The sequence below is a fragment of the Myiozetetes cayanensis genome, unplaced genomic scaffold (genome assembly GCF_022539395.1).
Source record: "Myiozetetes cayanensis isolate MyiCay16 unplaced genomic scaffold, myiCay2020 scf22, whole genome shotgun sequence".
Classification (NCBI taxonomy): Eukaryota; Metazoa; Chordata; class Aves; order Passeriformes; family Tyrannidae; genus Myiozetetes; species Myiozetetes cayanensis.
The window spans coordinates 1,808,372-1,818,644 of NW_026087434.1; the positions used below are offsets into that span (position 1 = coordinate 1,808,372).

The 10,273-nt window shown below is 43.9% G+C and overlaps 1 protein-coding gene across 1 annotated transcript; it reads right to left on the reverse strand.

Annotated features, from left to right (window-relative positions):
* Positions 1-428: 428 nt before the first annotated feature.
* LOC126642192 (mediator of RNA polymerase II transcription subunit 31-A-like) lies at positions 429-1,117 on the reverse strand. Its single transcript, XM_050319621.1, has 2 exons — positions 665-1,117; positions 429-491 (listed from the first exon to the last, which is right to left on the reverse strand). The coding sequence occupies exons 1-2, from the start codon at positions 1,115-1,117 to the stop codon at positions 429-431; spliced, it is 516 nt and encodes a 171-aa protein (XP_050175578.1).
* Positions 1,118-10,273: the final 9,156 nt, after the last annotated feature.

The following is a 10,273-nucleotide window of genomic DNA, read 5'->3' on the forward strand; positions in this document are numbered from 1 at the left end:
AAAATCAAACTCAGCCAGGGCTAAGTCTCTGGGTAATGGATTTAGGATCACTCGAGGTGTTACTGGCAGTTCATGATGGGTAACTTTCTTGTTAACTAAAGTCCCTTTTGCTAAATGAGTTCCAGGTTTAACTCTCCCCCCCCAGCCCCAGCTTTCACTCTCCCTTTTTTTCCCCTTTTTTTTTTTTCCTTTTTCCCCCCTTTTTGGCAGTGCTGTTGTGGATGGGAAGGGAGGGGGAGAGGAGGTGGCACAGGACTTTTTATTGGGCTGCGCGTGGAGGGCTTTTCATGGCCAGGGCTACGGGGAGCAGAGACAGAGTGGGGGGGGGGAAAGAAAAGGTGGGATAAGTTAGTCTTTGTGTAAGGGGAAGGTGCTGAAAGGAGGGCTGTGTGCTGGGGCCGGGGGATCAGCCCTCTGGCTCCGCTTGTCTACACAGGGGCCGTGGAGCCGGCGCAGACGGGGCCGTTGGGTTTCCGCAGGTAACGGGGGCTCTGTGGGGAACGGGGCCAAGGAGAGCAAACCACAGCCTGCTCAGGGCACGGGAACTCAGCCCCTCCTGGGCTGGGCTGGCAGGGCTGCCAACAGCTTGGAGCAGGGAGAGGGATGGAGAAGGGAGAGGATGGTCCCCCAGCCACCGACTGCTGAGCACAGCGCCCATGTGTACCATGTGTTCCATGTATTCCATGTGTTCCATGTATTCCATATATTCCATATATTCCATATATTCCATGTATTCCCTATATTCCATGTATTCCATATATTCCATGTGTTCCATGTATTCCATGTATTCCATATATTCCATGTATTCCATATATTCCATGTATTCCATATATTCCATGTATTCCATGTATTCCATGTATTCCATATATTCCATGTATTCCATGTATTCCATATATTCCATATATTCCATGTATTCCATATATTCCATGTGTTCCATGTATTCCATGTATTCCATATATTCCATGTATTCCATATATTCCATGTATTCCATGTATTCCATGTATTCCATATATTCCATGTATTCCATGTATTCCATGTATTCCATATATTCCATGTATTCCATGTGTTCCATGTATTCCATGTATTCCATGTATTCCGTGTATTCCATGTATTCCATGTGTTCCATGTATTCCATATATTCCATATATTCCACATATATAACACCAGGATGTTCCTCTTCCGTTAACACTGGGTTTTCCAGCTGAGCAGCCACGCTGTTTGCCTGGCAGAGATTGACTGATGGTCATGTTGCAGGAAGGGGATGCATCGTTTCCAAGAGCTACCAAACTCGGGGTCAGCCTTGGCAGCACCCAGAGCAGGCATTTAGGGAGGTTTCTGGGGCTTTAAATTGTCTAAACCCCACCTGCCTGGTTTGCAGACTTGGAGGGACCACTACCAAAAACTTCTCCCCCTTGGACAGCAGTTCTGACCAAAATAAGAAATGTGACTGTCCTCTTTTGTTTGGTTTTGTTTTTGAACCAAAGCATTTGCTTTGTCATTGCTCTCCAGGCCACATCTGCTTTCAAATGTTTACCTTTCAAGTGCTGTTTGTGTCTCCTTCCACCATCCTGCACCTTGGCTCAGAGGACAGGGCTTGGCTGCCTCAGGCTCCCTCCAGTGCAGAAGGATCTAAAATAAAGAGGACTGTCAGAACTAAGTGTTTTTCAATGGTTTAATCCCATTTTCCTGAGCTACAGCCTCTTTGCAGGAGTTGTTTGCAGCAAGGTTCCTCATTCAAAATGCACCCCGGGTGAAGCAATAACTCAAAGTGTAAAAAAATGTCCCATTTCATCATAATGTGCTGTTTTCTGGTCTAAAGCAGTGTTTTGGTTTAAATCTGAACTGGTGTCCAGCACCATCATTGACTGAAGGGCCCCCAAAGATCATGACAAGGACAGACTTGCTGGGGCTGTGCAGAGAAGGGAGCTTGCAGGGTAAGTTTAGCAACCCACAGCCCTGCTGATGGCTGTGTTTTACATTCTGGCTACAATAAAATTAGCCCAGTAATGATTTATTATTGATAACCAATAAAACCCCACTTGACAATGTAGCTTCGTTGCCTCCAGGAGGATATTTTCTTTCCTTTCTGTAGTTGCCAGCCAACATTTTATAATCACAACCTGGGAGAAGCCTGAAACTATAAATGGAACATTCTAGTGATCCAAGTGGAGGACTCTCTGCCACTCCATTTCATCACTATTTGTTTGGAGTAACTTATATTGTCATCTGAGCCCTTTTTCCTCTTGGAAGGGTGCAGTTGCTCGCTGTGGCCCTGCCAGCTGCCTGCCTTAGCTCACAAGAGCACAATATCCCCAGCCCAGCCATGGATTGTCTTTCAAACTAAACAAATAATTTTATTTTAAAGAGAGAAAGAAGAAGAAAATGTCAGCCTTCCACCCCAAACTCCCCATAGCTCTGTTTTCTCTGGTTTTGGGACAAATGTGTCGTGTTCTCTGTCTGAGCAACTCTGGCAGAAACAAGGGATGATATCTTCTAAGAAGCTATACTTTTTAAAAATAAAGTTGGTGGGTTTTTTTTTTAGTCCAACTCATGGACATTGATTTCAATCTGCCATTATTTCAGGCATGGTTTCATGATTGAATTTCATGACTTCGTGATTGAATTTCATGATTTCGTGACTGGATTTCACCGATTTCAATCGTGGTTCAGTACTTCTGGGGAACAGTGATAAACAGGCTCCTGCTAATGATGTGGCAAAGGTGATGAACTGGAATTAACTCTGATGAAGATGGTAGAAATTCCCAGCCTGGATCAGAACAACATTTACCTTTCCAGTGTCTGGGCAGAGACATCCATGGGGATGCCAGAGAAAAAGCACAGGGAGAGATGTTCTCCCAAGGCAGAATATGAGGGTTTAACTCCTGGAATGCCCAAATATGTGTCTGTGCTTACATGGTCACAAGAACAAAGCTGACCCTGACAGTGAGTTGTTGGTTCTGGTTTTACCACTTCGTCCCTGATTGCGCTGAAATTCCAAGTATGTAAATCTAATCTTCGAGTTTCAATTTTGCCTCTTTCTCCCTCGCTTTTAAAACCTGTAAATAGCTAATTTGAGGCAGGATAGAGAGCTTTTGAATGCTAAAGCAATGCTAAAGTGAAAACAGGGTTTGGTGTCCTGCGAGTATCAGTGTCCATTGACTGAGGGCTGATCTTACAAAAAATAACACTGTTAGAGTTACTCCCTTTGAATGTTAACTCCTGTTAACTGGGAGGCATGTTGGCTGCTTTTTAAATAACTTAATTGCTTTCCAAAACATTTGTGGTGAGAAGGAAACTCCAAAAGCGAGGGACAAAGCTCTATTCATATTAATGGTGGGCAGCAGTGCCACAGAGCACTGAACAGCACCAGGCCTGGGCTGGGGGTCACTGAAGCACTAAGAGTTGTGGGGATTTAATTCAGGATCCTTTTGGCTTCTCTGTCCCTCTCTCATTCTCTTCAATTTCCAGTTTATCCAACTACAAAACATGGCAAACCAGCCTCATTCTTAAAACAAATTCAGCTTTCTCAGGCTGGCCATAAATTTTGGGTTGTGGGTCCTCATTCACACAATGAACATTATAAATGATTAGGTGATTTCTATGATTTGATACCAGGAAATGACATCCAATGTTTAGAAAAAGAATTGTCTTTCAAACAGAGCAGCTACAAGTTCTGAAGCTCAAGGAAATGACCAAGAACTTCATTTTCACTGCAAATCTGCTGAATCCCGGGAGGCTCCCTGTGGAAATTTCGGCTGGGCCACACCTTCACTTTGCTTTCAGTTGCTTTCCTAATCTCTAATTAGAGGGGAAGGAGATATTTGAATCATTTAATGTCAAGACAGGCTGTCCTTTCTGAAGTTAGTTGTTGTGGAGCTGTTACTGGGCTGTCTCTGTGAGCTGGTTCTGTGCTGGGGTGTTACTGGTGTGCTAAAATAAAGCCTCACAAAACAAGAGAGATGGACCCAAGGAGCATCACTTCTCCTCCCTTCAACCTGAACCTCCCTTATGCCTCCAGATAATCTTTCCATGTGTCCAATCCCCAGCCCTGAGGAGCTCCCTGATGTCCTTTCCCATGGGAACGCCCTGAATCCACTACCAGGGCCAGGGCAGGTGGGATGGGATTGACACCCAGCAAACACACTCATTTCCAGCAACTTGAACAGCCAGGAAAGAATCTTGACAAAACAAATGGCTCCCCATAAACATGTCTGAGGAAATTAAGATGCTACAACTGATCTGCTGTAATAAAATTACTCAGTGGGCTCAGGTTCCAAGGTTGGTCCCTGTATTTTCTGCATCACGCCATGCAATTAATCCTTCCTAAAATAAACACACTGATTAAAATTCCATTATCCTGACAATTCACAATAAACCAAGGGACCAATGATCCCCTTTCTTTTTAACCTTTTAAGCCATTATAATTAATTCTGGATTTATGTCATTTGCTGGTAAATGTTACGATCACCTTCCCAACTACTTAAACAATTCCAAACAGTTGCACTCCTCAAACATGTAAACAATGGACAATAATTGAACTATTTAACCTGATCCACATTTCACGAAGTTTCCTTTATACACAGAGCTCAGCATTGACTTGCTGGGGTCTCATTCGTTTGTGGTTATTTTTTTTCAGTCTCTAAATAAGTGCTCATTAAAAATAAAGTAATAATACTTTGGAAAAAGACAGGGAAGTGTCTGAATTTGCCCTCGTGATTGGTTTGGTCTCATATTCAATTTGTCAGTGTAGAGAGACCTGCTGAAGAACATTCTTTTATATTATTATTGCAAACATACTAAAAAAATTGCCAATATCCTGTGTTTTAGGATGACAACCACTGTGCTGATAAAAACACATGAAATCACAGCCATTTTGCTCAGTGGAATCACTTGTTGCTCCAATGCCTCTGGTTTTTACAGCAAACACAATATGGGAAAGGAAACCAATCTTAAAGGCAAGTTATTCCAGTTAAAATCACAGGGCTGAGGGCCTGCAAGGTTGTCCCAGCCTGTGGCCCAAAGAACAAGAGATGAAGTTCCATCTGCTCTAGGAATCACCAGCCAGCTTGGGAGGGGGGTGGATTTCTAAATGAACCACTCCTTTGCCTGTATTTTGTGGGCATTTTTTCTTCTCCATGTTATAATTTACCAAAAAGAAACCAAATAAAAAAAAATGAGGTGATACAATGTTATTAAAATTGCCTCTTAAATTAATTTGTCTCGGTTTTGGAAAAGAGTATCAAAATTTCAGTTTCTCAAAACCCGTGATGACAAACAGAGATGCGATCTCCAAATTTTTTGGAAGGTGGAAAATCCATTTGCTAACCAGCCCTACTTACAACTGGCTAGATGGGTTACTTATCCAAACTAACACTGACCTTCAAAAATGTTTGGGTTGATGTCAGTGTTTGGGCTGAGGTTTGGCTTGGCCAGTTCTTCTTTTTCCATAGCAGTGCACCCATCCCTAGAAGAGATGCAGCTCTGCAATGGAATAAAGAGAGGAATTCGAAGCACAGATAGGCCAAACTGAGCTATTATTTAATAGATATAATAAAGCAAAGCATTTAGCTCGTCTTTATGAGGCCAGTGGCACACAGTCCCTGTGAACAGCAGCTGATCCCATCATGGACCCATCAGCCCTAATAGCAACGACTGACGAAAAGGAGGAAAGAACACAGATTTATTAAACAGCTAAACCGTGTTTACATTGATAAATGAGCTTCCTAGAGATCCCAAAGTTCATTTTAACCCCCTCCTTTTGAGCAGCCCTTTAGCCAGGCAGCTGCAGAGCCCCCCTGGGATCCCCCAAGTGTCACCGGCACAAACCTTCCTTCTCAGGTTCTGCCGAGGTCTCCCGAGCGGTGCCCAGGTGTTGAGATTTAAGGATGTGCTGTTCCCCACATCAGCTGCACAGGATGGACTGTGGCCCGCACTGTCAGCACCCTGGGAACAGGAGAAGGCTGTCTTTGTGCACGCTCCAGGCCGGGGCCGGGGCCATCTCATTCTGTTTCGAATTAACAGCGGCGGCGATTTCCGCTGCCGCGGCTTTGTAGAAAGCCCTCTATGTTCTTGCAGGCGCCATGGGAGGCTGCAGGAACATGCAAATCGTGTTGTCTCAGTTTGCCCCCGTGGTTTTGCTTTCCAAGGAGGCTGGGAAGGGAAGAGATGGGGGTTTGGCCATCGGCAGCCAAGGCGGAGAGGAAGGACGGAGAGCCGGGGTTTGGGATGAAGCGCGAGCTCTGCACGAGGCAGGTCATGCTCTGCACTGACCCACAGACTGCAGAAGTTCTGCCTTCCAGAACATGAGGAAATGCTGGAGTGCATTCATGAGAACAGCCCCAGAAACCAGACAGCATGAGGGGAAAATAAGAGAATCCTGGAATGGTTTGGGTTGGAAGGAACCTGAAAACTCATCTCATTCCACCTCCCTGCCATGGGCAGGGACACCTTCCACTAGCCCAGGGTGCTCCAAGCCCTGTCCAACCTGGCCTTGGACACTTCCAGGGATGGGGCAGCCACAGCTTCTCTGGGCAACCTGTGCCAGGGCCTGCCCACCCTCACAGGGAAGAATTTCTTCCTAACATCACAATTGACCTCTAAAATCACAGATATTCTGACTTGGAAGGGACACACAAGGATCTTCAAGCCCAGCTCTTCAGTGAATGGCCCATCCAGAGACTGAACCCACAATCCTGGCATTATTAGCAGCAGGCTCTGACCAACTGCTCTGGTCCTGGCAGTGCCAGGTACCCCCAGCTCCTGGGGAAGGCACAGACCGAGTGGCAGTGGCTGGCAGTGAGTCCTGAATTCCTTCAGCTGCCTTTTCTTGCACTCACAACAACCTCACAGACAATACACATGGAATGCTCATCCCTGGAAATGTCCAAGGCCAGGTTGGATGGGGCTTGGAGCAACCTGGGCCAGTGGAAGGTGCACCAACCTTGTGGTGGCTGAGCTGACACTACTGAAAGTACAGGAAGTCCTGTGCATACATACATATATAAATATATATATATATTTATATATTTGGGAGGAAACCATCTCCCCAAGGGCAAGGCTATTGTACCCAAATCGTGCCCACAGGCCCAGAATAGCTGGGTGTTTTTGCAGGAGCAGACAGCAGAGCTGACCTGCTGACGTTGTACTTTAAACAGCAGGATTCAAAGTCAACAGAAGGGGGGTGAAAATATCTCTGCAGATTTGTTTGTTTGCCTGCATTAAACCCAGCTTGCCCTTTCTTCCCAATAGCCCAACAAACACACCAGAAATGGGGGAGAGTTGCCAACATGTTGCAGCTTGTCCTTGCACATTTAATCCTGTTCTCTCAACGTGGTTTTGTGACTGAATATCAGGGCAAGTTTTTGCATTTTTAGGTAAATTATAAGATATGTGGAATGTGAAGAGTTATAGCAGGAAATGTATTTAAATTTGTGCTTTGCATGTAGCCATTTGTTAATGAAGTATTTAAAAGAGAGGAATATAAAAAATTTTGCTATTTATCTTTGATGTGACTTTTTCTGCACTCCAGACTCTTTGGCCACTGAAAACAGTTTTCTCAGTGTCCCTTTTTTCCTCCCATCATTACAGAGAAAGTTTATTTCTATTTTTTTCACAGGAGTTTCTCTGTTTTATCCTTATGGGAAGAGTCATCCAAGACCTCAGTGCTTTCAGATCCTCATAGGAATAAAGCTGACAGAGTTTTATCATGACTGTTCTGGTGCTGGGGTTCATGTCAAATTAATGCACATAATTTAAACCAACTCCAACTTAATTCACACCAGCATATCATAAGGCAAAAAAATCCTGGGGTGGTTTTATTTTCTTTGCATGGGGGACAATTAACTGCGTGAAATTCCCAATTCTTTCTTTTAAATTTGGCTTTCTGTTTTCTTCAGCCCTTCAAAATGCCACGAATCATTTCCTTTCAGTTGGTGAGGGCACCCTTGGATGGACTGGTCCCTGCTGGGGACAATTCCCTCCATCCAGCCCTGAAGGTGATGCTCACTTTAATTTATCCCACAGGGATAAATCATCAGACCAATCATAAGTAATTTTATCATCCTTACAACATATTTCATTCTCCCCAGTCCCTTCCAATGACAAAAACTATTTCAAGTTTATGCCTGAGAAACCTTTAGGCACCTTAGAGGATATTTGGGAATATTCTGAATATTCAGGCTTCCTTTTTTAGCTCCTCTGGTGCAAAGCCCATTGGATTTATATTTAGTCTGTGTTTCTCTCCCTATTTTATAAACACAGGAATTCTGAGACAAAATAATAATAGTGTGAAAATGGACCAACCGCAGTGATGGCAAATACATGGATCGGCTTTTTAGTTTATAGTTACACAGAAAATGTTTTGCTCAAGTGGTGGGTCCCCAATGTAAGATTCACTTTTAATTACCCAGTACACTCATATCTGAGTCAAAAAAAATAAACACAGAGCAGAGATAGAGAGAAGGATACGAAAGGCAGTGGTCATGAAATCATTGACTGGGAAACCGAAATGATGTATTTTCTTAATTTAACTGAGGCAGCACAGCCATGGCTTTTCATTGCCAGGGTGGTCATTTGGGGCTTTGAGCTTTTATCTTCCCAGAGAATATTTCATGCCCTTAAATCTGTGTGGTTTATTTGTCTAACTCTGCTAAATTTCTGACTGCAGCAGCAAACACTATTTGCTGTTCTTAAAAAAAAAGGCTTGTCAAAATTATTAGATATCAGATGAGTGTCTGGAATATAGGAAATCAAAAATATTTTCTTTTCCCCTGTCTAGTAAATAATAAATATTTTAGATCCCGTCCTTTCACTGCTCATTTCCCTTTCCAATCGGAGGCATTGCTGCTGTATTGGTAAAGAGTCACCATAGGAAAGGACTAGATGCTAAATTACATTTTCAGCTATCTTGACATGCCGTTCTTGGCACGGCTTTCCAGGGGAACAAGACAGTCTGTATATTTCTGAGAAATTAAAACCATATGGCAACACCTTAAAAAAAAAAAAAAAAAAAAAAAAAAAAGAGCCCTTTTCTGGAAGCATCCTTGGAGTTTTCAAAATGTATGTGAATTAAATATAGTCCTATTTATTTAGAAAGGATCTGTTCGGATTAGCCAGAGACCCCTTGCTCCTGCTCCAAGAATTAAACTGCCAGTGTGCTGCTGCTCCAAAGTCACAATGGGACAGAACCTCATGATTGCTGTTCTATTAATAGACCCCTCATCTCTAAGCTGAATAATGTGTTTAATTCTGGCTAAACTCGGCTCTGGTGCAGACTATTAAACTGATTAGAGGATGAGAGTTGTCCTCTGCCAGCCCAGATAATTGATGTAATAATATTGTCACTGGAAGGAGTCTCCACTCTGCAGTGTCATTTGAAAGGCTCCAGAAGGTTTTATGTGAGGTTAAAAAGTGACAGCTCTCGGCTGGAGCTCTGCAAACCAGCCCTGAGCTGGCTTTGGGGGTCCCTGTGTGTGCTGGCACGAGGGGGAGGCCAGGAGGGCTCACATCCCCCCTCCCCCAGGCACAAAGATCCCCCCAAAAAAGTCATTTTTGGGACACAGGACAGGGAGGTGGAGTCCAAACGGGCTCCTGGACCTCACCAAGGCATGCAGATGTCCTTCCTGGACACACCAACATGTTCCTGAGTAAATTAATCAGAGATTGTTCATTATTAGAGGTAGAGAGCCCCTGATTCCTGCAGGGGGCTGGGTCACGGCTCCACCTTCTCCCCACGTGCCACAGCTGGAAAAAGGTGCTGGGGAAAGAAAAAAAAAAAAAAGTTCCTCTTCTCCTGAATTATCTGGTGACATTACAAGCTTTGACAAGCAGGGAAATCTCCTCCAACTCCTCCCCAGCCCAATATGTGGTCAAATATATGACTTCAGCGGAAAGCATTTGATTAGATGGATGTAGGGACATAAAACCCCTCAATTGCACAGAGATATTTTGATATAGGAAACATATTTTCAATTTTGTGTTTTATGTCAGGGAGGAAGCATGTAAAAACTTTTCAGCAACATAATACCCTACAAAGCAAAGCCCTCAATTTTCCCCTTGCCTCCGCTCCTGCAGACTTCTTGTATATTTGCACATTTGGATATGATGACAATTAGTTCTGTGCTGCGGGACTGGATTGATTTCCCTCTCTGGGTCTGGTCCAGCTAAAACCTTACAGGTTCAAATACAGAAGCCTCTGGTTAATGAACTCCAGAAAGTGTAAAATACTGAGGCCCTGCAGTTACACGATCACCCTTCCTAACAGGAGCACTAATAT

Excerpts from the sequence above, each read along its gene's own strand:
- LOC126642192 (XM_050319621.1), bottom strand. The coding sequence starts at position 1,117 with ATGGAATACATGGAATACACGGAATACATGGAATACATGGAATACATG. Across the intron at positions 492-664 it reads TGGAATACATGGAACACATG|AGCCCCCGTTACCTGCGGAA; the intron begins GTACACATGGGC and ends CGTTCCCCACAG.